Source organism: Artemia sp. Qi Xiang Cuo, chromosome 9 (genome assembly GCF_049724085.1).
Source record: "Artemia sp. Qi Xiang Cuo chromosome 9, ASM4972408v1, whole genome shotgun sequence".
Lineage (NCBI taxonomy): Eukaryota > Metazoa > Arthropoda > Branchiopoda > Anostraca > Artemiidae > Artemia > Artemia sp. Qi Xiang Cuo.
In genome coordinates, this window is record NC_142802.1 from 40,073,425 (window position 1) to 40,100,293 (window position 26,869).

The 26,869-nt window shown below is 36.5% G+C and overlaps 1 protein-coding gene across 1 annotated transcript in view; it reads left to right on the forward strand.

Annotated features, from left to right (window-relative positions):
- Positions 1-11,372: 11,372 nt before the first annotated feature.
- onecut (homeobox protein onecut) overlaps positions 11,373-26,869 on the forward strand; it is an 86,064-nt gene continuing 70,567 nt past the window's right edge. Inside the window, exon 1 of the mRNA XM_089094025.1 lies at positions 11,373-13,534. Within this exon, the coding sequence (XP_088950151.1) occupies positions 11,824-13,534 (1,711 nt within the window). The 5' untranslated portion in view covers positions 11,373-11,823. The remainder of the gene's footprint in view (positions 13,535-26,869) is intronic.

Consider the following 26,869-nt stretch of genomic DNA (forward strand, 5'->3'; position numbering starts at 1 on the left):
ATCTGAAGAACAGCTTATATTATTAATTTAGGCCTTTAAGTGTAAGTTGTGGGGGATTTTGAACTTGGCAGAAGGCACTATATTTATGCTTTTAATACTACTACTGCAGCTAATGTAACTAATGAAGCTATAGGTATTAAGATGAAACTTTTAAGGAACGTTTAGGAGTTTCAATTACAGAAAAAACTGTAGGCATTCAGGTTTGCAATAGAGCATAAAAGCAATCTCCTAGGCAGCACCAATCTATGATAGCTAGAATTATTATTAACACTTTTAAATGCGCTAATGCAATTCAAAAGTAAAAGGTCTGGTGCCCGTTTTAAGAGCAACAAGAGATTGGAAGGCAAGCAGACCTTCTTTCAAGCCGCTTCATTTTCCAAACGCATCCAGTCAAAATTTTGAGATAGCCATTTTGTTTAGCATAGTAGAACTGTCCAGCAACTATGTCTTTAGGGATATTAGGCATGTCAACCCCCCACAATTATGCAATCGGCCCAATATGCTTTGAAACTAAATGTTACTTTAAAATAAATGAAAAACCATTGTGTTTAGGGTTGCCAATAAGACTCAACAATACATTGAGAGCGACTGGGGGTAATAAGTTGAAACTTTTGGGAATTTCCTATTACTATTTCTGCTCTTACAATATTAAATAAATAAAAAGAGTGTAAGTGGTGTAAGTGTATCCAGTTTGTCAAAGAGCATAGATAGAATCTTTTGGGAATGATATTAAGTTTTATTTTTCAGGTCAACTTTAGAAGCTATAAAATTAAATAAAATACTGTTTGTGTCAGGATTATCAATTGTTGAACAAATTTGTCCAACATACAAATAGCAACCCATATTATGGACTCTCAGGGAAAAAACTGAAAAGACGTAAAATATTATTTTTCCCGTAAAAAAGACTATGTCAATAAAAAAACGAACAAAACTTAATTCAAAAAGTTTTTTCCACCAAATGAGTTTTTCCAAGAAAAAGTAAAGAGCTCCATTAAGCCAAGAATGAGCGAAAGTAAAGTCAAATAATTTTTCAAGCGTAAAACTACCACAAATCACCACCAATAAATAAATAAAACTCAAAACAAACAGAAATTACAATAAATAGCTAACTCAAACTCAAAACGAGCCGAAATTAACACGAGAAAGGCTGATAACCCCTATGACTTCTCAAGATCAGAACGCAATTTGCACTTACTGAAAACAAAAGATGTTTGAAATGTTTTCACTTTTCTTACTTTCATAAACAAAAAATTATCAAAACTTCTAAGGAATAAATATCAGTATATGTCATTTAAAATGAAAATCCACGTTCATTTGTTTTTTGTTGTTGTTTTTTTTTTCAGTAAAGCGCAAATTGTGTCCTGGGCTTGAGAAGGCAGGGGGGTTGTTGAGAAGGCAGCCCTAATCATATTAATTTTTGCTCGTTTTGAGTTTGACTTGGCTATTTATTGTAATTTCTGTTCGTTTTGAGTTTCATTTATTTATTGATAGGGATTCGTGGTAGTTTTAAGGTTGGAAGATTATTTGACTGTATTTCTGCTCATTCTTGGCTTAATGGAGTTCTTTTCCTTGAAGAACAGGGGTAATCAAAATGGGTACCGTTGATTTGTCTCCTTTCTCTTCGCCAGCAGTGATTTTATTGAGCCATTGGTCGTAGAAAATCGGGAAAGGGTTCATTTGAACGGAAATAAAAATGTCTCGTGATCTTTTTTAAGTAACAAGATAGGTTGTTTCACAGAAAGATGTTACATTCTGCCATATTGTGCCGCAAAACAATAATTTTGGCCCATATAGGACCAAAATACAGGAGAAAATTCTCCATCTTGCAAAATCTCGTTTCATGCCATTTTATGCGGTAAAACAGCCAATTTTAGCCCAAATACGGCTGAAGTAATGGGAAATTTTTTTTGCGATGGGCAATCTTTCAATTTCCAATTGAATGAGCCCCCTCCAAAATTAATACGACAACCCCTTCCACAAAAACCTTATGAGTTAACAATCGATGACTTGCATAAGTTACGGTCATTGCCCCGGGGGCTCTGGGGAATTCGTCCACCACTTAATTATAGTTGTTTAAGTTTTGGACTATTTTAAACAAAAGGGCTATTTCAACCCTTCAATCACTTTCGATTCTCAAAAATGGCACTAGAACTTTCAAGTTTCAATCGATAAGATCCATTCTAAGATTTATACGACGTTTCTAGGCATTTACACCCCCCCTGACGATTACCGTCCCCTCAGAAAATTCCCCCCCCCCGCGGCAAAAAAACTCGGAAAATAACCCCTCCCCCCGGAAAATTCCCCGAGGAAAACACCCCCCCCCGCGCGTAAAATACCCCCCCCCCCGGAAATTTGTGAATTTTATTTGAGTTTTTTTTTCGTAGGGGAAAGATATTTTGGTACTTGTGTATTATGCGTAACCCACTCAAGTTTACGCTGTGTAAAACTCGACAACAAACATATCTTTTTATTAGTTTCTTCGTTACTTTAAAAACAAATTTTGGCTATAGATTTGCACATTAGGAAGGGAGGGGGTAAAGTATAGAGGATCTGCATGCAAAATGTGTTTGGCAAAATTATTCTGTATATTATGAAGTAAGAATTGTTTTCTGACTAAAAGGAAAGTTTGAGAATTTTATTTGAGTTTTTTCTTTTTTTTTATTTCCGTAGTGGAAAGGAATTTTGGTACTTGTGTATTATGTGTCACTTACTCAAGTTTACGCTGTGTAAAACTCAAGAACAAACCGGTTTCTTCGTTAGTTTCTTTCAGCTTAGCGCTATAAAATACAAAGACAAGTGACAAAATATATGAGAAATATATAATTTTGGCTATATATTTGCATATATTTGGAGGGTAAAGTATTTGGACAGTTTGAAGTCAGAAAACAATTCTTACTTCACAATATACAGAATAATTGTAGCTAACACATTTTGCATGTAGGTCCTCTATACTTTACCCCCTCCCCCTAATGTGCAAACCTATAGCCTAAATTTGTTTCTAAAGTAACGAAGAAACTAACGAAAAAACCGGTTTGTTCTAGAGTTTTACACAGCGTAAACTTGAGTGAGTCGCGCATAATACACAAGTACCAAAATCCTTTCCCTACGGAAATTAAAAAAAACTCAAATAAAATTCTCAAATTTGAAAAGCCTTATTTACCACGGGTGAGTGTTTTCCGGGGGATATTTTCCAGGGGATATTTACTGGGGGTATTTCCACAGGGAGGGGGTATTTTCAGCGGGGGGGGGATTTTCCTTGAGGGGGTATTTTCCGGGGTATTTTCTACATCGGGGGGGGGTATTTTCCGGAGGGAAAGTTAATCTCCGGGGGGGGGTTAAACGCCGGCCACCTTATACGATCACCCCTTCCATAAAAACTACTGTATATAGTCTATGTTAACTATGAGCAACTAGCATAACTTATAGTCCTTGTCCTGAGGGCTGGGGGGGTATCACACCTGGAACCATAGTTATTTGACATTTGTAATATTTTGCGCGAAATGACTATTTAAAAATTTTGATCGGAAATACTTGGGGGAAAAGGGCGTGGGGGAGGTGGGGCTGGTTGCCTTTTGATCACACTTTACCCTTAAAAAGGGAACTATAACGTTCTATAAAATCTAATGAGACCTCTCCAAAGTCTTACATAAAAGCCTAGTACTACGACTGGTGTCTCCTTTCCCTCTTTTGTTTTTCTTCCTCTGTTGATTGAATCAAACCAGTGGCCATTGCTTATTATGGGAGGGGGGGGGAGGAGCTTCTTTGAACGGAATTTATGGTTCTACAATCTTTTTTAAGCCAAGAAAAGAGATCGACAGTGCAACAAAGAGTAATTTTATGCCACAATCGGGATTCTGGCGACATAGGGCCGAAATCTCAGCGAATGAAAAATATCAGAGAGCGAATCGACCGAAAGGTATTTAAAAACTGTATGCAAAAAAGGTGTCCGGCATTTACCACCCCCCCCCCACCCGCGATTATTTTCCGGAAAATAACCCCTTGGAAAATACCCCCCAGAAAATATCCCCACCCCCGAAAATACCTCCCGGCGGAAAGTACCCCCCGCGGAAAATATCCCCCCACCACGGAAAATACACCCCCCCACGCGGAAAATGCACCCCACAAAAATCCTCCGGAAAATACCCCCAGAGCAAAATCCCTCCCCCCCCCCACGGAAAATATACTCTGGAAAACACCCCCCGAAAAATACCCCCGTGGAAAATAAGACTTTCCAAATTTGAGAATTTTATTTGAGTTTTATTTTTTTAATTTCTGTGAGGGGAAGGAATTTTTGTAGTTGTGTATTATGGGCCACTCTCTCAAGTTTAAGCTCTGTACAACTCGAGAACAAACCGGTTTCTTCTTTTTTTTTGTTTTTTTTTAGCTTAGCGCGAGACAAGACAAGGCCAAGTGACAGAAAATATGGGAAATATATAATTTGTGTTATACATTTGCACATAAGGGGGGGGGGGGGGGAAAGTATTTGGACATTTTGAAGTCAGAAAACAATTATTTCTATGTATATGGACAATAAAAAATTAAAGAAGAATACCGAGGTATCTGGAAATTTTTTTAACTAAAAAAATAAAAAAATAAAATCCCAGTATAAAATAAATGTAATGTTTCATTTAAGTGTTTTTTCAAAGTGTTATGTGTTTTTTTTTTAATGACCGTTTTTCCAAGTATTAAGTACTATTATTAGGTTAATGTAGTGTTTCATTTAAGTTTTTTATGATGATCGCTCATCAAAGTTTATGTTATTTGTGCCTTTCATTTATGTTATTTTACTGTGTTTATGACCGTAAACTTGACTTTAAAATACACTTATATATCTATCTATCTAATATGCATAATAATTCTACCAAACACATTTTGCATGCAGACCCGCTATACTTTACCCCCCCCCCCCTCGTAATGTGCAAATCTATCGCCCAAAATTATTTCTAAAGTAACGAAGAAACTAACAAAAAAACCGGCGGGTTCTCGAATTTTACCCAGCGTAAACTTGAGTGAGGGGCCCATAATATACAAGTAACAAAATTCCTTCCCCCTACGGAAATTAAAAAAATAAAACCCAAATAAAATTTTCAAATTTGAAAAGCCTTATTTTCCACAGGGGATATTTACTGGGGGAGTATTTCCCGCGGGAGGAGGGGTACTTTCCACCGGGAGTATTTTTAGCGGGGGATATTTTCCGCGGAAGGGTATTTTCCACGGGAGGGGGGGGGGGTATTTTCCGGGGGTAATCTCCGGGGTGGGGGTAAACGCCTTGAACCGTAAAAAACAACTCATACAGTACTCATACATTTTCATGTTTTTTCGAGTTTCTTGAGACTCATACATTTTAGTGTTAGTATGTATGTGTACAAAGACGTGAATTTTCCAGGGATTTAAATAATATTAATAAAAAAATCCATAAAAAGAGTTTTCTAAATCAAACAGTTCGTGGTAACGAGCTGTAAGTAAGGAGCGACCCGGCTCAATAGTAACCGAAACTCTAAAAAACGGAATTTAGATACCAAAAGATACATCAAAAGAATCAAACTTTAATGCTGATTTCAAATATATAAGTTTCATCAAGTTTAGTCCTACTCATCAAATGTTACGCGCCTGAGAAAATTTGCCTGATTTTCGAAAAAAGGGGGAAACACCCCCTAAAACTTAAAGAACCTTAATGAAAATCACACCATCAAATCTAGCCTATCAGAGAATCCTAGAGAGGTTTCAAACTCCTATCTGCAAAAATATGGAGTTTTGTATTTTTTTGCCAGAAGAAAGAGCACGGATGCGTGTTTATTTGTTTTTTTGTTTCCCAGGGGTGATCGTATCGACCCAGTGATTCTAGAATGTCGGGGGAGGGCTCATTAGAACAGAAATTAAAAGTTCTAGTGCCTTTTTTAAGTGACCAAAAAATGGAGGGCAAGTAAGCCTCCTCCCACGCTCAATTTTTTCCCAAAGTCACCTGATCCAAATTTTGACATAGCCATTTTGTTCAACATGGTCGAAAATATAATAAATATATCTTTCAGGATGACATTATCCCGCAAAGCCCCCGGGGGGAGGGCTGAAAGTTATGAGCTTAACCCAATGTTTACATATAGTATTGGTTATTGGGAAGTATACAAACGTTTTCGGGGTGGGGGGGGATTTTTTCTGGTGATGGGGGGGGGGGTTCGGGGGTTATCTGGGAGCATCTTTCCATGGAGGAACTTTTCATGGGGGAAGGGACATTGCTATGAAGGGGGCGCCAGATTTCCCAGCATTATGTAAAAAGCGATCAGAAATTAAATTTTAAAAAAACAAGTTTTTCAACTGAAAGTAAGGAGCAACATCAAAACTTAAAACGAACAGAAATTATTACATATATGACTCGGTTCATCCTCTAGTCAATATATCGCTCTTTAAGCCAAAGATTTTGTAGTACTTTCATAAGAGCTATTTATTCTAATTGACGGTCTTTGTGATTAAGGGGTCATTTTTAAAGAATTGAAACAAAATTCGAACCTTAGCGTAAAGAGCGAGGTATTAACTGGGGGGCGAAGCCCCTAATATACATATTAAAGATATATGAATATAGAAGTTCGTTACGTAAGTTTATTCGTAAGTTGCACATATTTATTACTAATAAAAACGTTCGTAAATAAAATTTGACAACTTTCGAGAAAGCCAATTAACCAAATGAAAGTTAAATTAATATGTAAATTTTGTTTTAATTACTCATGTACGGTGAGCCAAAATCAAAACCTGCATTAATTCAAAAACGTTCAAGAATTAAGTAAAAAAAAACAAGTGTTTTTAACTGAAAGTAAGGAGCAACATTAAAACTTAAAACGAACAGAAATTATTCCATATATGAAATGGACTGTCCCCTCCACAACGCCTCACTTTTTACGCTAAATTTAGACTCTTTCTCACAACGCTATTCTTTAAAACAATATAAACTTTAGCGCAAAGAGCGAGGCGTTGAGGAGGGGACAGCCTCTTTCGAATACTAAATAATTTCTGTTCGTTTTAAGTTTTAATGTCGCTCCTTACTTTCAGTTAAAAAAACTCGTTTTTTTATTTAATAAAAATATAGAACCATAATAAACCAAAATAAGCAGGAATGAAGTAAAATGATAATTCAAGCGTAAAACGGACATAAGTCACTACAAAAAATAACGAACAGAAATTACAGTAAAAATAATCGAATCAAAATTAAAACGAACAGAAATTAACCAAACCACGACCAGGACTAATGCACCTTAACCCTTCTAAAGACCTGAAAGTAACTTGCATTTTATTGGAAGCAATTTTTTTTCGATCTGTGTGTTTTTATTTGATATAACATCAACAAAAAGAAAGAAAATCACCATAATAACCAAGAGTACTTAAAAGAACTAATTAATGTATATTGACAGTTAAGTATTCATATTATTCAATAAACTGCTAATAGCCCCTCCCCCTATATTTTAAGAAATTCTTTTTTTAATTATATTTTGGAACTTATTGGGATATTTACACAAACTGATAAAGCTTTAAAATTCTATATAATAAGTAACAAAATATCAATACGAGGTTTAAAGTCACCCCTCCCCATTCAGAAAGTAAGTATTTAATTTAAACAAGACTTTTTGTCATGTGCCGTGATTTTTTTTTTTACCAAAAACCAGCGAAAATGAATTTAGAAAAATAATTTTTTATAACGGACTTGAAGACTGAAGCTGAAACTTAAAACGAGCAAAAATTATTGGGTCCCAGCCAATGCAGCAAATGCCCGTGAAACTAGTTCAAATAAATTGACTGATAATGTTTTTCTATGTTTCTAGAATTGTGCAAAACTAGAGCTTCGCTGAAAACACAAAAGCCACACATAAAAGATAAGAATATTGTTTAGGAACCAACATGTGAGTACTGTGTCCGTGTCTGTGTCTTTTCGTTGTCTTTCGCCATTCACAATATCAATAACTTTCAGTGAATAATTCAAATTTTCTAAGAAACTCAAGGAGAAAAAAAAGAAGATAAAAGTTGCTTTAGTGACAACAAAGTCATTAAATAGCATACAAAAATAACAGACCGATTTATAAGGTAACTCTTTGGTCACCATTGGTAATATTAATAGCTAATAATTTTAAACTGCAGAAACGCACTTCAATATTACTCAGGAAGATGAAATAAACTAGTGTATATTTATTTATAAATCCTTCTGGGTTAGGTTAACAATTGTGCTGATTGCTGATTGGGTTAGATCATTACAATTCTGCTGGATACGAAACACTAATGAAATGTGAAAATGAAATATGAAAATGTGCAATTCTTCATATCTTTGTGCCCTTGCCCGGGGGCTGCAGGGAGTATGCTACTCTTTAAGATTTGTTTGAATATTTCGACCTTCTTAATTAGTTTTGGTGTAATCAGTTTTGGCCAGAACGGCACATGGGACGAAAAATTGGGTGTAGGGAGCACAATAGTCGTTCAATCATTGCCGATTCTAAGAAAGAGCATCAGAATTCTCCATTTCCTTCGATTGACACACATCCCAAAATTATATGACCGCTGGTTTGATACGATTGCCCCTGGTATAAAAAAAATCAAGAAAATAGAAAAGACAAAAAAAAAATGAATACGCACCCATGACACGAAAAATAAGAAAATTTTGTAGTTCGGGCTTTAAAATTCTTCAAGTGTTCTTGGACATCCAGAACTCGATAGTGCAATTTTCATCAAGATTGGATAACTTTTTTGAGGGGAGGGGCTGTTTTTCCCCTTCTTATAATTTTATTCAAATCAACTTGTGTAGATAATTTTTGATGGGTAGTTTTAAAATTAAGCTGGAATCAGCATAAAACAAAAAGTATTTTAAAATAAACATTATTTGCTAGCTTTAATTCTTGCTGAGTTCAGGTTACTATTGGCCCTTCTGTACTTACAGTTCGATAATTTGTGTTTCTTATACAATATAAAAATTATGCAAGAAAATCGGAAAATTGTATAAGAAAAACACAAAAAAATATGTAATCATATTTCTGTAATATCTAAGAACGAGTCTTCAAAAAAAATTTAGAAGGGGGTGTTCCTTATCGAAGCTATGAGCCTGAGAAAATTTGCCTTATTTTCAAAAGAGAGGAGACCCCCCCCCCTAAAAATCAAAGAATCTTACTGTAGAACCTTAATGTAGAGGTTTGGAGCTCCTATCTGCAAAAATGTGGAATTTTGCATTTTTTGCCAGAAGAAAGATCACGAATCCATGTTTATTTGTTTGTTCGTTTGTTTTTCCCCCAGGGGTGATCGTATCGACTCAGTGTTCCTAGAATGTCTAAAGAGAGCTCATTAGAACGAAAATTGAAAGTTCTAGTGCCCTTTTAAGTTTTCAAAAAGATTGTAGGGTAACTAGGCCCCCTCCCACGCCCCTTTTCCCCAAAATTACTCAATAAAAATTTTGAGATAGCCATTTGTTCAGAATAGCTGAAAGGCCCAATAACCATGCGTTTGGAGATATCATGCCCCCCACGGTCCGTGGGGAATGGTCTCTAAGTTATAAAATTTGCCCATTGTTTACGTATAGTATTTATAAAAATGTATGCATACATTTTGTCGAGTGGGGGGGGGGGTTTCTTCTTTTTTTTTGCACGGGAAAATTTTCCAAGGGGAGGAAAGTTTCCGGGAAAGAGCTTTTCAGGGGAAATTTTAACACTGGGGAATTTGCCAGAAATCCTAAACGAAATACTTTTTATATGTCTTGTTTTCTCTTTTGCCGACTCAAATACGCGTGGAGATGTTAAGCGTAGTTGTCCGGGGTAAATTTTTATATTGTCTATAGAATATTTCTGTGGGAAGGGGGATTTTTCCGTGGAGGTGGAACCAGCTTTCCCGTCATTATTTAAAAACGATCAGAAATTACATAAGAAAAACAAGTTTTTTCAACTGAAAGCAATATTAAAATTTAAAACGAACCGATATTATTACGTATATGAGGAGGGATGCCCCTCCTTAACATCTCTCTCTGTGCGCTAAAGTTAGAATTTTGTCCCAATTCCTTAAGAACGACTCCTAAAACACAAGGGTCATTTAATTAGAACAATAAGAATTTTTTTTCTTAAGCACTAAAAACTCAAGCGTGAAGATTGAGGTGTCGAGGAGGGGACAATCCCCCTCATACACGTAATAATTTCTATTTCATTTACGTTTTAGTGTCTCTCCTTACTTTCAGTTGGAAAAACTTGTTCTTCTTTATTTAACTTCGGACTATTGTCCGAGGAGGTATTTACGCAGGAATCTATTTTGGAGGAGATTTTGGCATAAAAATTCCTGTGGCACGTAGGGGAAAGACTTCAAAGCTAATGACTTATAGGAAAAATTAAAAAGATGCATAGAAAGTCACAATTCCTGGGACGAGGCCCGTGTATGACGGCCACCCCCAGCGCACGTGCCCGGGGTGAAATTTAAGCATCAGACCCTGTCTGATTCGGCTACTGTTTTATTTTCATCTATCCTTAAGGCCTGTAAATATTTGATTTTTTCAGATTATTCTGACTGCGTTTTATTCGCCTTATCTATCAAATTCAAATTTCCTTGGTTTCCTAATTTCCTTGATATTTGTAACTTAGCTTTCCTAAATATATTTCCTAAGGATATTAATATAATCGCAGTTATGAACATATTAGTAAAGAAATATCGGTATTGCAAATTTGTGTTTTAGAGAAGTAAGTAAAGACACCCGATACGATCAACTTGACTTGGTGATATTAAACAACCCCTAGGGCTCTTATAGACATTTTTCCAAGGTGTTTAATCCGGAAAAAAGTTAGGGACTACGGTTTGGATTTCTTTTCTTTCACCAGATAAATTCCGAGTTTTTTTTCGCATGATTCGCTTTTATTTGGTTTCTGAGGGGGGGGGGTCTCTAGCTTAGCTTATTTCAACCAAAATGCGTGACATATATATATATATATATATATATATATATATATATATATATATATATATATATATATATATATATATATATATATATATATATATATATATATATATATATATATATATATATATATATATATATATATATATTTATATATATATGTATATATATAATATTTAAAATATATATTCATATGTAAGCTTAAAAATGGCCACTTCATATTTATGATAAGATAACATGGACAGATGTGTTAAATTTACTTTTTTCTTTTTTATATTCAGATACGCGACAAAATCATGCATTCGTTCTAAGCGACTGCACTGCTTTCCGGAACAAAGGAAGCAGTATCCCGTTGGAATAAACTCCCCCATTGCCTCTCTCGATTGCGTCATCACCTCGCGGACTCTAGCAACTCTTGTCAGACGCCCTGCGCTCCAGTCGCTAACAAACAGCTGCATTTGCAATGCTACTGTCTAAGTGCCATAAACTCAAATTTCTTAAGGTGTTGTTTTGAAATTTACCTTATCGGAAATCAATGATTATGTGATCATTATTACACGTGGTGTTAATATGGATATAACTGTGAATAGTTTCTAATTGATTTGAAGGTGTTTCATTCAATGGTGATATTAAACAAAGTGATAACCTATTTTCCATGCAAAAATGGGCTAGAAGATATATAATACTACTTGTACTGGCACAAGGTAAATCTGAGGATATGGTACTACAGTGTTGTAAGGAATAAGGATTATCAGACTGACAGTAAGGGTTTTAAAATACCGTGTTCCAATTGGAGAAGACTCGCTTTCAGTAGAGTGGTAACTATTGTACCGAAAAAAAATTTATGCTTCAAGTTGACTTTTAAAAGGCTGATTAAATAGCCATACTGTTTTCTAGTAAAAGTTAAAAATTCAGATTATTGAATGCATGCTGCAGTAACTAATTATATTAAACTGGATTCGAACGGAGAATACGTAACGGGTGCCCCTATTGGAGTGCTAAGAGGGGGTGCCCAAGGCTGGACTTTGATATATTCAGATGTAAAACTAGATAATTCTATAGAGGGAAAACCTATTATAACAACTCTTCCAACCCAATACTCTCCTGATCCACGAATATATGCTGGTGAACGTGAAAACTCAGAAATTAAAGACGAGCAACGCTACATTCTCCGCGATGATTCTACGGATTCAAAAGATAACCTACGACACGATCTATCTTTTGCTGTAACAGTTGGCAATACTTTGACTCATTCTCCGTTAGATGGCTCCAGAATTGTTCCTGTAGAGAGCCCATCTGCGCGCGGCTTTCTAGTAGTCGCAGGTGACTACCAGAATGTATCAAGGGAACAGGAAATTAACGAAGCAGAATTCCAACAGACAGTTGATCCCGAAGATTTAAGAGTGCAAGAACATAGGGTGCACACACCCGAAGACAGTCAAAGATACTCTAATAGCTATCAACACTTTGATCAAGAGGAAGAAGATCTAGATCCTCAAGACTTAAGCTTGCAAAGAGAGATTGACGAAGACATTAAACATAATATAAATTCAAGTGACGAAATAGATCACCAGCAATCTGACTTTGACAATTTGAGGCTTCACAATAATGCTGATGAGGCTCTCTTTGTGAATGTCCAACAAGAATGTGAAGATCAATCTCGCTTAAAATCAGATTCGGAGTTACTAAGCCCCAGTGAATTATCTCCTCGAAGTCTTGCAATGATCGAAGCGTCTGATTATAGGCTACATGATTCTAACTATCAAACATTCCATAGTTTAAATGGACGACTTTCACCACAATCATATAATGGATATTCCCCCATGCCAAGTCTTCAACCACTGCCGCCAATCTCGACTGTGTCTGACAAATTTTCATATGCCCAATCCCAGCATATCCATCAAAACCAACTGCAGCATACTGCTGTGTCTGCTTCTTTCACAGTGATGCAGAATGGCAGCTTAGGGCTTACTATGCACGGATCTCCTTATAGCTATGAAAAAATGCCACCTTCCCCACCACCTCATTATAATCAATCTAATCTTGCAATTGGTCTCATTCAACAGTCCTCACCTTTATCTCCATCTGCATATAGTCATAGTGGAATGCACTCTCCAAAGTCTCTATCACCGACTGGATACGACTATACCATGAGAAACTCCACAACCGGTTGTCTAGATCAACCACCAAGTCCAGCTCCACTAAGTCCTCAGTCCAACTCACTAAATTCCCCACCTCACGGGCTTATGTCCTCTTATAGTATGAATGCGGCTTTGAATTCAACATTGCAAAATATAAATGGATTGCCACCTCTAAGTCCAAACGGGGTTGTTGTTTCCCCACATACGGCTTCACCACCTCTTGGATCATCAGTTCAACAAGTAAATCAGTTAACTAGGGACCTGATGCCTACATCTCCCACTTCTCCCTCTCAAAGTGTGCTCACCAGGGACGCCATGATTAACTCGTTGTCGAATATTAGTCATCAAAATGGTGTATCCCAATCTCAACACATTTTAACTCAGAATCAAGTGCAATACTCAAACGGGAGCGTTGGAGTGGTGGTTGCTAGCAAATCTGCTCCAATGACTGTCGTTCAAAGCCAGAATAGCAACAGTGGATCATCAACATGTGGTAAGCTCTGTTCAATGTGTTTTGTTCTGTTTTTCCTAGCTAATTATTACTTTTAATTGCTTTATTTAATCGATAAATTTGAAAAATTAAATTGAAGCTCTTTACGCTGAATATTAAGACTCATAAATCTTTATCGGAATATAATCTGAATCTTTAATGTGTTAAATCTTTGCACAAAGAGCGGGGTTTAGGGTGACGAAGGCCTCTATAGCCCATATATAAGAAAACTTGTCATCGTTTTAAGCTCTTTATTGCCATTTTTAAAGTTTTTTTAATTATTTTCAGAAATTTCTCATATATGAGAGGGCTATCACCTCACTCGATCCCCCTCTTGATACCCAAGCATAAGTTTAGTATAATAAGAGTGCTCAGAAATGATGAACATCTTTGAAAAATCCCACAATCTTAAACAATTTCCTCGGGGAAGGGAAGGGGTCTGAAATATCAAGAATGAATTTTTAGTTCACTGTTTAAAAAAATTAGTTGGAGGGGGGAGTCATCGGAAATATTGTGTTACTGGATATATTCCACATTTTTTCTCCATACAGATATCATATGTGTCCTGGCACAAAGTGACAGAACTCGATCGAAGTGGGTGTTAAACAATAGAGATGCAAGCAATAGTACAAACTATAGAAGCGAAAGTAATAGAAATACAAATTTGGCAGAAAAAGTTAGGAATTTTGACCACACTGCCTTCCTATTTACAAATAAAACAAATGGGCACTTGTATGATATACACCCTACCTAATTAATGTTCTTCTAATATGTCTCTCTGCTCAATCCTAATGAAAAATACCAAAGTAAGGTATAATACTTTAGAAACAAATTTTGGGCTATCTATTTGCGCATTAGGGAGGGTGGGGGTAAAGTATAGCGGGTCTCTATGCCTGATGTGTTAGGTATAATTATTCTGCATATTATGTTGTAAGAATTGTTTTCCAACTTCACACTGTGCAAATACTTTACCCGCTCCCCTAATGTGCAAATATATAGCCTATATTTCCCATCTATTTTCTCACTTCTCTTTTGTCTTGTCTCACGCTAAGCTGAAAGAAACTAACGAAATAAAACTGGTTCTATAATGCGTCAATGAATGAACAACTTGAGAAGTAGGACGTATATCATACGAGTACCAACAAATTAAAATATAGAAAATTAGGTTTAATGTTACAGATACGACAGTGGAAAAAAAAGTTACTTGTGTAGGCTATTATACGCCACTCACTCAAGTTTAATTTCTGTAAAACTCGAGAACAAACCGGTTTCTTCGTTAGTTTCTTTGTTACTTTAAAAAAAAATTTGGGCTATATATTTGCACATTAAGGGGGGGGGGGAGGGGGTAAATATAGTGGGTCTGCATGCAAACTGTGTTAGGTACAATTATGAAGTAAGAATTGTTTTCTAACTTCAAACTATCCAAATACTTTACCCCTCCTTCTAATGTGCAAATATATAGCCCTAATTCTATATTTCCCATCTATTCTGCCACTTGTCTTTGTCTTGTCTCACGCTAAGCCAAGGCCGTACCCAGAGGTTTTTTTTGTGTACCCCCCCCCCACTCCCGAAATTTGTTTTTGAGTAAAACCCCCTCCGAAAAAAAATCCTGGGTAAGGCCTTGCGCTAAGCTGAAAGAAACTAACGAAGAAACCGGTTTCTTCTCGAGTTTTACGCAACGTAAACTTGAGTGAGTGGCGTATGATACAAAAGTACAAAAACCTTTTTAATCAAACTGTTCGTGGTAACGAACTGTAAGTAAGGAGCGACCCGGCTCAATAGTAACCGAAACTCTAAAAAACTGGATTTTGATACCAATAGATGCATCAAAAGAATCAGATTTTAATTCTGATTTCAAATATATAAGTTTCATTAAGTTTAATTTTACCCATCAAAAGTTACGTGCCTGTGAAAATGTATCTTATTTTCGATAAAAGGGGGAAAAACCCCCTAAAAGCTATAGAACCTTAATGAAAATCACACCATCATATTCAGCGTATCAGAGAACCCTACTATAGAGGTTTCAAGCTCCTATCTACAAAAATGTGGAAGTTTACATTTTTTGCCAGAAGAACGATCACGGATGCGTGTTTATTTGTTTGTGTGTTTGTTTTTTTGTTTTTTTTTTCCAGGGGTGATCGTATCGACCCAGTGGTCCTAGAATATCGTGGGAGGGCTCATTGGAACGGAAATTAAAATTTATAGTTCTCTTTTTAATTGACCAAAAAAAATGGATGGCAACTAGGCCCCCTCCCACGCTCATTTTTTTCCCAAAGTCACCCGATCAAAATTTTGAGATAGCCATTTTGTTCAGCATGGTCGAAAATATGATAAAAATGTCTTTTAGGATGACTTGATCCCCCAAAGTCCCCAGGGGGAGGGCTGAAAGTTATGAACTTTACTCAATGTTAACATATAGTATTGGTTATTGGGAAGTATACAGACTTTTTCAGAGGAGATTTTTTCTGGTAGGGGGGGGAAGGAGAGGGTCGGGGGCTATATGGAAGGATCTTGCCCGGACGGCAGCGTACAGGGGGGCCGGGACCTTGCTCCGCAGGCGGCGCCGGATTTCCCAGCATTATTAAAGAAAAAGATCAGGAATTAAATAAAAAAAAAAACAAGTTTTTCAACTGATCAACTGACTGTGATTAAGAGGTCATTTTTAAAGAACTGGAAAAAAAATTCGAACTATAGTTTAAAGAGCAGGGTATTGACTAGGGGGCGAACCCCCTAATATACGTGTTAAAAATTTATGAATATAGAAGTTCGTTACGTAAGTTAATTCTAAGTTACGTATATTTATTACTAATAAAAACGTTCGTAAATAAAATTAAACAAGTTTCGAGAAAGCCATTTAACCAAATATAATATGCAAATTTTGTTTTAATTATTCATGTACGGTGAGCCAAAATCAAAACCTGCATTAATTCAAAAACGTTCAAAAATTAAATAAAAAAACAAGTTTTTTTAACTGAAAGTAAGGAACGACGTTAAAACTTAAAACGAACAGAAATTATTATGTATATGAAGGGGGCTGTCCCCTCCACAACGCCTCGCTTTTTACGCTATAGTTTGACTTTATCACAACTGTATTTTTTAAAACAATAATAACCTTAGCGTAAAGAGCGAGGCGTTGAGGAGGGGACAGCCCCCTTCATATACAGAATAATTTCTGTTCGTTTTAAGTTTTAATGTCGCTCCTTACTTTCAGTTAAAAAAACTTGTTTTTTTTATTTAATAATAATTAAGGTTTGAGTATTTCGGCTTCACGTTTGGAAGTCTTTATCAACGGGAAAAAAAACTAAACCAAATTAAACAGAACATATAAAGAAAGTTTAAAAACATGACAAAAAACACGAGCGAAAAAAAGCCCACATCTAGATAATGTCCAATATGACAAATGTTAAATAATACAAGTAGCAAAAAATGAAACAAAATCAAGAAAAACTATGCTGTCTCCCTGGTATACCCCAATAAAGCAACAGCAGTATAATTATAGATGAACGAGAATATAGACTGAATCCCATTCATAATATTTTAAGTAAAAGACAGACCCAAACCTCAAATACTTCAAATAGTGACTTTCAGCATAATCAGCCCTAGACGAGTTTCAACCTTATAAATTTTTAATAAAAACAACAACAAATATATCAACTGAAAGTAAGGGGCAGTGTTAAAACTTAAAACTAACAGAACTTATTCTGTACATGAGGGAATCTGCCCCCTTCTCAACCCCTCGCTCTTTACGCTAAAGTTTGACTTTTTGTCAAAATTCTTTAAGGACAACTGCTGAAACACAACAGTTGATAAATTGGAATAAGAAGCTTTTTTAAAGCACTAAAAAATTTTAGTGTACAGAGCGAGGGATCGAGGAGGGGTCAGCCCTCCTCATTTAAGGAATAATTTTTGTTCGTTGTTTTAATGTTGCTCCTTGTTCTCAGTTGAAAAAACTTTTCTAATTTAATTTCTAATCATTTTTCAAATCATGCCGGAAAATTCCCCCTACGGTGGACCCCCCGCCCCCCCCTGACAATTCTCCCATTGCAAATCTCCCCCGCTGCTAAAAACTTCTCTTCTCCTCAAAGGGGAATTCTGTATATTTCCCAGTACCAAATACAATATGTAAACAATGGACAAATTACATAACTTATAGCCCTTTCCCCAGGGGATGTAGGGGTCATCTCTTCCCCAAATGCATAGTTATTGGAGTTTTTAGCTATTCTGAACTAAATGCAATCCGATCAAAATTTTGACCAAATGTCTTTGAGGAAAAAGGGTTACCTTTCTCAGGCTCATAGCTTTTGACCCGTATTATTAAAGTCAGATATTATTGAGATGTGAGTTTTTTTGTTTTCGTTGTGTATTTTTATTTTGTTTTTACCTTTTCTTTATGTTTTCTGTTTAATTTAGTTCAGTCTTTTTTCTGTTGAAAAAGACTCGAACGTGAATCCAAAATATTTGGACCATTATTATTTTTAAAAGTTTTTTCCACTGTCTTATTTGAAATATTATGCCTGTATTTCCATATTTTTATTTGTTTTATTTATGTGCTGCGTACTCTGAGAAGCAAAAATTGTGTACGTTCTGAGTTTCAACTTGGCTCTGTACTTGTGTAAGAAAAACTTTGTTTTCTTTTAATATTTTAAGAATATTTTCTTTAAACATACACTATTCACCATACACAAAGATTTTTGTTTAATTTAGACGATGAAAATAAAGAAGTGAGTGTGATTTTTGTTAAAATAAGACGTTAAATATAGGCTTTACTTACTGACTTCCTTGAACTTTCCCACAAGATATGTGTATCTTTGTCGTGTACCGTACCTAAAGAGTTGAGGGCGTCACCAGTATCTTTGAAAATTTGCACATAAAAATTCAATTGTTTTTATGAAAAGAAAAATAAATAAATGAAATTATTTTCGTTTGGTAGTTTTTTCTTCAAAACGCGTTTTTAGTGTGTGTATAAAAGGCAGTATATAAGAGAAGGGATTTTAAAAACACATCATTTTGATAACCTGGCAACGCATAGTATATTTTGATTAACATCGTTTGCCTGCTTACCCGTGAATAGATTGTATGTCTCACAGAGGCTGATGGTGCAAAACATTTAAGTAGATCAAAGAAAAACAATTTTAAGACCATCTTCCTCCCCCCGCAAGCCAAACTTTGAGGTCCACTTGACCCCCTAACACTCGCAGGAAGTTTCCATTTGATACCTCAAGCCATTCCAGAGACAAGGCGGACCGCTATTTCAGTAACTTCGTGCAGAATAGTAGGTTTTGATTTACCGCAATATGTCTTTTGATTTAGTGCAAAAACACTCAAGTGGATCAGAGACATACGGTAGCTTTTTTAGCCGGTACCCCTAGCAAAAAATTTAAAGCCCCCTACCTCTTCCTCCTTTCTTCTGCAATAGTATGTTTCGATTTTGCTAAACCCTCTTCCACAAGTTATAGTTAAACATCCAATCCCTCTGTCCTCTCAGTACTCCTTGAAAGTTTTGAATTCATGCTCCAAACTGATACTGAGACATTGCAGATACGCCATTTTGATAATTGATGAAACATATTGTCTTTTGAATTATTCTTCTGCTGAGATGGGCAGAGATTGTAATTCCATAAGAGCGGATAGTGTAGAAACGTTTTGGTAGATCAAAACAAAGATTGTTTAGCCCCTTCCAAAGCACAAAAATTTGAAGTACCCTTGCCCCATCCTACCCTTTCCTTTCGTCAACCGTATTTTTGAGTTTTAATTCCAAACTCCAAGCCGTTTCTGATATATTGCACATAATTTGAAAACTCTGGTGCAGATAGTGTATATTCATCAACTCAGGCACTCGTTTCATCTACAGAGTATGCTTTTGGAAACTCTGGGAATGCTTGTCTATCTTTAGAATCTTTGGGAGGAACCTATTCTTTTTCAATTTTTATTCCTTTACATTTAGATGCCCATAACGCATGGGTTAAACGTAAGAGCTACGATCCAGTCGGGAAAAAGGTTATTTAGCCTTTTTTTTAGTTTCATTATGGTGGGACCTTCCCCAAAATATGTTTTTGTACATCAAGTGTCTCTTGATCCATAGACTCACGGCTATAAGTTTCAAACAGGTTAGGGACAAAAGTTTTCCGCCCTGTTTTTGGAACCCCTACTCTCTCCCACAACAAATTATTTGATTTTTTTTTACCTTCAGACAAAGAAAGCTACGATCCCGTCGCACACCCAAAATCATACAAACCCCTTTTTTCATTATTAATTAAAAAAAAACTTTCCGAAAAACAAGTTTTTCATAGAAAAGTAAAGCCCATTTTAAACTTAAGCTCAGCAGATGCAAATACCTTTTAAAATTCAAACTCAAAACGACCAGAAATTACTATTAAAGAACAAATGAAACCCAAAACGAACAGAAATTAAATAAGCAATCATAGCAAAAACATTCAACAAGTAATAATATAAGTGAATATATAGATTTTAAAGCGAGTAATGCTTAGATTGAACATGAAAATCAAGCTTAAGACGAAAAAAATATTTTCCTTTTGAAATGCAAATGAAACTTAAAACGAACAGAAATTAAATAAACAATCAATGCAAACAACAAACAAACATACAATAGATATTAATGTAAATTAATAAATAGATCTTAAAACGAATGAAACTTAAATTGAATGTGCAAATCAAGCTTGAAACGAAAAAAATCACCACAAGAGTTTGGGTATGACTTCCTTCTCTCACTGTAAAAGTCTAAAACCTACTGCGTCATTGGCGCTTTACTGAAAACCAATTTTACGACAAATATTTTCTTTTGTACTTAATATTGAAAATAAAAATTAAAATTATAGTAACATTTTAGACTGATGAGCTTTCAGATATCAATATCATTATACATCAAATCTTCAGTTTAATTTATTAGCTCTTTTAAAATTGTTAAAGACGAATATAGTTTCACTACAACCAAGTGTTTGGACACTGCCTCCTTTCCTAACTGTAAATAAAAATCAAAAGCCTACTGCGTCATTGGCGCTGAACTGAAAACGGATTATATTACAAGTATTTTCTTTTCCAGTTCTTACAGCATTGAAAATAAAAATACAATTACAGTGAAATAAATCCTTAAACTGATGGATCTTTCAACAATTAATATCATTATACATCAAATATTCAATTTGCTGTGGTTTATACTTTCCAAGACTGTTCAAGACGCATATAGTTTCCAGTAAAGCGCAAAGTTTGTTTTTTTTATTAATTTTTGTTCGTTTTTGATTGCAAAAAAAAAATCACGTTTTCAAAAATTCCTTATTTCAAAATCAAACTTAAAAAAAAAAAAAAAATATTAATCAAAGTATCAAAACTGGTATCAAAGTGACAAAATGGGTTTGTGTCAACCTCAGAGTTTTTATTATCTGATGTTTTAACTATTTTTAACAAAATTGCTATCTCAAAATTTTTATTGGATGGGTTTGGGGAAAAAGGACGTGGGGGACTAGATTAAGCCTCGGTCTCAAGTTGACTCTTTAAAAGTGAACTAGAACTTTCTATTTTCAATCAAATGAGCCCTCTCTGAAGTTTATACAAGTATCTCTTCCATAAGAACCATATATATCCCCAGAGTATAACTTACAACGCCTGTCCCTGGGCCCTGGGGGGTTTGGTCGACCCTGGAGTTTTAATATCTGATGGTTGAACTATTTTAACAAAATGGCCACCTCAAATTTTTCTGGGATGGGTTTATCCATCCGATACACCCAAAGGTGTGGAGATCGGGTTGCCCTCCGATCTTTTTTCACACCGAGAAAATGAACTACAACTTTTATTTTCCATTCAAATGAACCCTGTTTGAAGTTCATACACGCATCTCTATCATAAGAACCACATACGGCCCCAGGATATAGCTTACAATGCCTGCCCCCCAGGCCCTTGGGGGATGTTTCGACACCGGAGTTTTTTTTTTCTGACCTTTGAACTATCTTGAAAAAATGGCTCTCTCTAAGTTCTTATCGGATGGGTTTCAAGAAAATAGGGCGTGGAGAGGGGGGCTAGTTGCCCTCCAATCTCTTTTGACTCTTAAAAAATGACCGAGAACTTTCAATTTCCAATTATATGAGCCCTCCGAAGTTTATACGAGCATACCTTCCATAAGAACCATATATGTCCCCAGAGAAATACTTACAACGCCTGCCCCGGGCCCTGGCGGGGGGGGGGTAGGGGTGGGGGTAGTTGTGTCGACACAGGAGTTTTTCTTATCTGACCTTTGAACTATTTTTAACGAAATAACCATACGTAAAGGAGTTTTTGTTATATGATCTTTGAACTATTTCTATCAAAATGGCTACCTCAAACTTTTTATCAGATGTATTTGGGGAGAAAGGGCTTGGGGGGGGGGGGGAGGGTCAGTTGCCCTCTGATCACTTTTGACTCTTAAAAGGGCACTTGAACTCTCGAATTCCAATCGAATGTGCCCCCTTTGAAGTTTATACGACGACCCCTTCTATATGAAGTACCTCTGGGAAAAAATAAATGGAGTGTGGGGGGATGCTAGCTGCCCTCCAAATTACTTTTGACTCTTAAAAAGTGAATTGCAACTTTCAATTTCCAATCAAATGACTCTGGGAAGTTTATACGAGCATCCCTTCCATAGCAACCATATATGCCCCCAGGGCATAACTTACAACGCCTACCCCCGGGCCCTGGGGGCTGTGTTGACACCGGAGTTTTTTGTTATCAGAACTTTGAACTATTTTTAGCAAAATTTATATCTAAAACTTTTTATCTTATGTATATAGGACGTGTAAGGGAAGGGGAGGGCTTGCTGCCCTCTGATCTCTTTTGACACTTAAAAAGGGAACGAGAAATTTCAATTTCTAATCAAATGAGCCCTCTCCGAAGCTTATACGAGCATCCCTTCCATAGGAACTATATATGCCCCCAGAGCATTACTTACAACGTCTGCCTCCGGGACCTGGCGGGTTCCGTTGACACAGGAATTTTTCTCATCTGACCTTTGAACTATTTTTAATGAAATGCCTATTATAAAAATTTTATCGGATTGGCTGGGGAAAAAAAGAGTGTGGCGGGGGGGGGGGGCAAGTTGCCCTCGGATATCTTTTGACTCTTAAAAATTGAACTAGAAGTTTCAATTTCCAATGAAATGAGCCCCCTCTGAAGTTTATACGAGCATCCCTTTCAAAAGAACCATATACGCCCCCAGGACAACACTTACGACTCCTATCCCTGGGCTCTGGGGGGAGTTTTTGTTATCTAATTTTTGGACAATTTTCAAAAAACTGGCTATCTAAAAATTTGTAGAGGACGGGTTTGGGGAAAAAAGAGCAGGGGGGGGGCTAGTGTAACTCTTTTTACTCTTAAAAAGTGAACTAGAACTTTCAATTTCCAATCAAATGAGCCCTCTATGAAGTTTATACGATCATCCCTTTCATAAGAACCATACGTGCCTTTAGGGCATAACTTAGAACGCCTTCCCCCGGGCCCTGGGGGGTTGTATTGACACCGAAGTTTTTCTTATCAGACCTTTGAACTATTTTTAACAAAATGTCTATCTCGAAATTTCCATCAGATGGGTTTGGAAAAAGAAGGTGTGGGGGGGGGGGGGGCTAGCTGCCCTCGGATCTCTTTTCACTATTAAAAAGTGAGCTCGAACTTTCAATATCCAATCAAATGAGTCCTCTCTGAAGTTATACGAGTTTCCCTTTCATACGAACAATATATGCCCCAGGGCATAACTTGCAACGCCTGCTCCCTAGCCCTGGGGGGTTCTGACGACACCTGAATTTTTGTTGTCTGACTTTAGCAATTTTTAACTTAATGGCTATCTCAAACTTTTATTGGATGCATCTGGGGAAAAAGGGGTGTGGGGGGGGGCTAGTTGCCCTCCAATATCTCCTTTGAGTCTAAAAAACTGAATTAGAACTTACAATTTCCAATCAAATGAGACCTTTCTGACGCTTTTACGAGTATCCTTTCAATAATAACAATAAATTCCCCCGGGGCATAACTTACAACACCTGCCCTCGGGCCCTGGGGGGGCTGTGTCGACCCCGGAGTTTTCGTTATATGGTCTTTGAACTATTTGAAAAAAGCTATATCAAGGTTCTTATCGGATGGGTTTGAGGAAAAAACGGCGTGGAGGGGGGGGGGGGTGGCTAGGTGCCCTCTAGTCCCTTTTGACTCTTAAAAAGTGAGCAAGAGCTTTAAATTTCCAATCTAATGAGCCATCTTTGTAGTTTAGACGAGTATCTCTGCCATAAGAACCATATGTGACCCCAGGGCATAACGTACAACGCCTGCCCCAGGGGCTTGTGGGGTTGTGTCGATACCGGAATTTTTATATATGATATTAGAACTATTTAAATCAAAATAGTTATCTCAAAATTTGTATCGGATGTGCTCGGGTAAAAGGGTCTTAGAATGGGGGGGAAGCGGGTTACTCACCGTTATATTTTGATGCTTAAAAATTTAACTAGAACTTTCATTTTAAAAAAAAAGTAGCCCTCTCTGAAGTTTATGCGAGCATTCCTTCCATAAGAACCATATATGCCCCCAGGGCATAACTTATAACCCTTGCCTCTAAAGACTGTGGGGGGAGTGTCCTGCTGATACATATAGCTTCCAGAACTTTCAACTACGTTGAACAAAATGGATGTATCAACATTTTGATTGGATGTGTTTGGGGAAATGGTTGGCGTGGAACGGGTGTCAGTTTTCTTAGAATCACTTTCGACTATTAGCCGAAAGGGAACTAGCCATTTAAATTTCCAATCGAATGAGCCATTTCTGAAGTTTCTACGACAACGCTGTCTATACAAAACCTTATATGCCCCAGGGCATGACTTACAACCCTTGCACCGAGGGCTGTGGCGGAGTTGTCATCCTTATAGACCTAATTTCCAGGACTTAAAACTACGTTGAACAAAATGGCTATCTCAAAATTTTGATTGGATGTGTTTGGAGAAATGGTGGGCGTGAGGGGGGGGGGGGTTAGTTGCCCTCCAGACACTTTCGACTATTAAAAAGGGCACTAACCCTTTTGAATTTCCAATCGAATGAGCCTTTTTTGAAGTTTCTACGACAACGCGTTCTATAAAAACCTTAGATGCCCCCAGGGCATAACTTAAAACCGTTGCCCTAAGGGTTGTGGGGGAGTGTCCTCCTCAAAAACATATTTTATATCTGGAAATCAACTACGATGAACAAAATGGCGATCTCAAAATTTTGATTGGATGTGTTTGGGGAACTGGTTGGCGTGGAAGTGGTGTTAGCTGCCTTCCAATCGCTTTTGATCCTTAAATAAGGACCAAAACTCTCGATTTTCAATCAAATGAGCCCCCTTTGAAGTTTCTTTGACGACCCCTTCCATATGAAGTGCCTCTGGGGGAAAAAAATAATAAATAAATAAATAAACAATAAAACATTGGAGCCGTGTGGCTTTTACTATAGGCAACGCTATAGCGTTGCCTCTGATAACTTACATTCAAGAAATGGTCTATCAATTTTTGGTCCCAACCTACCTCACACAAAAATGTATGATTCTTTCAACCCAGAGAACGATCTGTGCAAGTATCAAGCCAATTACACACCCAACATCAAACAAGCCCGCATTTTCGGTTATAAAACACGAGTTAAAACAATTACCAATTTGCATTATTTATGGCCCTTTTCCTAGGGTATGTAGAGATTGGTGTCATCCATTTTAATGTGGCTATCTCAAAGCTTTAATCGGATGTCTTTGGAGGCTAGGGTACAGGTAGCAAAAATGGGCCTTCCCTCCTATTATTTTCGGCTCTGAAGAAGTGCATTAGAAATTTCAATTTCCATTCAGATGAGCCCCCTCTGAAGTTCTTGTGGCCATCCCTTCCATTGGAAGTGGCACAGTGAAAAAATGAATAATAATAAAAAATACATTGAAGCCCCTTGACTCTTTACTACAGGCAACGCTAGACCTTTATTGGCTCTGATCAAACAGTTCTTGCTAACGAACTGTAAGTAAGTAGCGACCTGGTTCAATAGTATCCGAAACTCTAAAAAAAAGGAATTTTGATACCAATAGATCAAATAGTTCGTGGTAACAAACTGTAAGTAAAGAGCGATCCGGCTCAACAGCAACCGAAACTCTAAAAACCGGAATTTTGATACCAACAGATATATCAAAAGAATTGAATTTTTATGTTGATTTCAAATATATAAGTTTCATTAATTTAGTCTTACTCATCAAAGGTTACGATCCTGAGAAAATTTACCTGATTTTCGGAAAAAAGGCCGAAACAACACCTAAAAATCCTATAATCTTAATGAAAATCACACCATCAAATTCAGCGCATCAGAGAACCCTACTGTAGAGGTTTCAAGCTCCTATCTTTAAAAATATGGAATTTTGTATTTTCGTATTACAGTAATGAACTGTAAGTAAGTAGCGACCCGGCTCAATAGTAACCGAAACTCAAAAAAACATAATTTTAATACAAATAGATACATCAAAAGAAGAGGATTTTTATGCTGATTTTAAATATATAAGTTCCATCAAGTTTACTCCAACCCATCAAAAGTTACGAGCCTGAGAAAAATTGCCCTATTTTCGAAAAAAAGGGGTAAACACCCCCTAAAAGTCATATAACTATGATTTTTATGTTATGATAAACCAACGATATTGTATGTCTTCGGCTTGTGGTTGTTCTAAATGAAAAAAACAAAAAAACAAGTTTTTTCCAACTGAAAGTAAGGAATAATATTAAAAGTTAAAATGAACACAATTTATTACGTATATCTTTTAAAGATTTTTTCTTTCATTCTTTTCAGTGATTTGAGAATTGCTCAACTTGTGACTTTCATTTTCATAAAAATAGTTTCGACCTCTTTGGCCGTTTTGTTACTATGGCTTACAAAATTAGTTCCGCAAATATCGCTAATTTAAGTTAGGCTACGTGGGAGAATCTTTCAATGGAGATAATTTCTCGTGGGGGAAGGGAATTTTCCACGGAGGGGGATCTGGATTTCCGTACATTATTTAAAAATTTGAGAGTTTTATTTGAGTTTGGTTTCTTATTTTCCATAGAGGGAAGGAATTTTGGTACTTGTGTATTATACGCCACTCACTCAAGTTTACGCCGTGTAAAACTCGAGAACAAACTGGTTTCTTCGTTCGTTTCTTTCAGCTTAGCGTGAGACAAGACAAAGACAAGTGGCAGAATAGGTGGTAAATATACAACTTGGGCTGAATATTTACACATAAGGGGGGGGGGGTATAAGTATTTGGACAGTTGAAGTCAGGCAACAATTCTTACTTCATAATATGGAGAATACTTGTACCTAACACATTTTGCCTGAAGAACC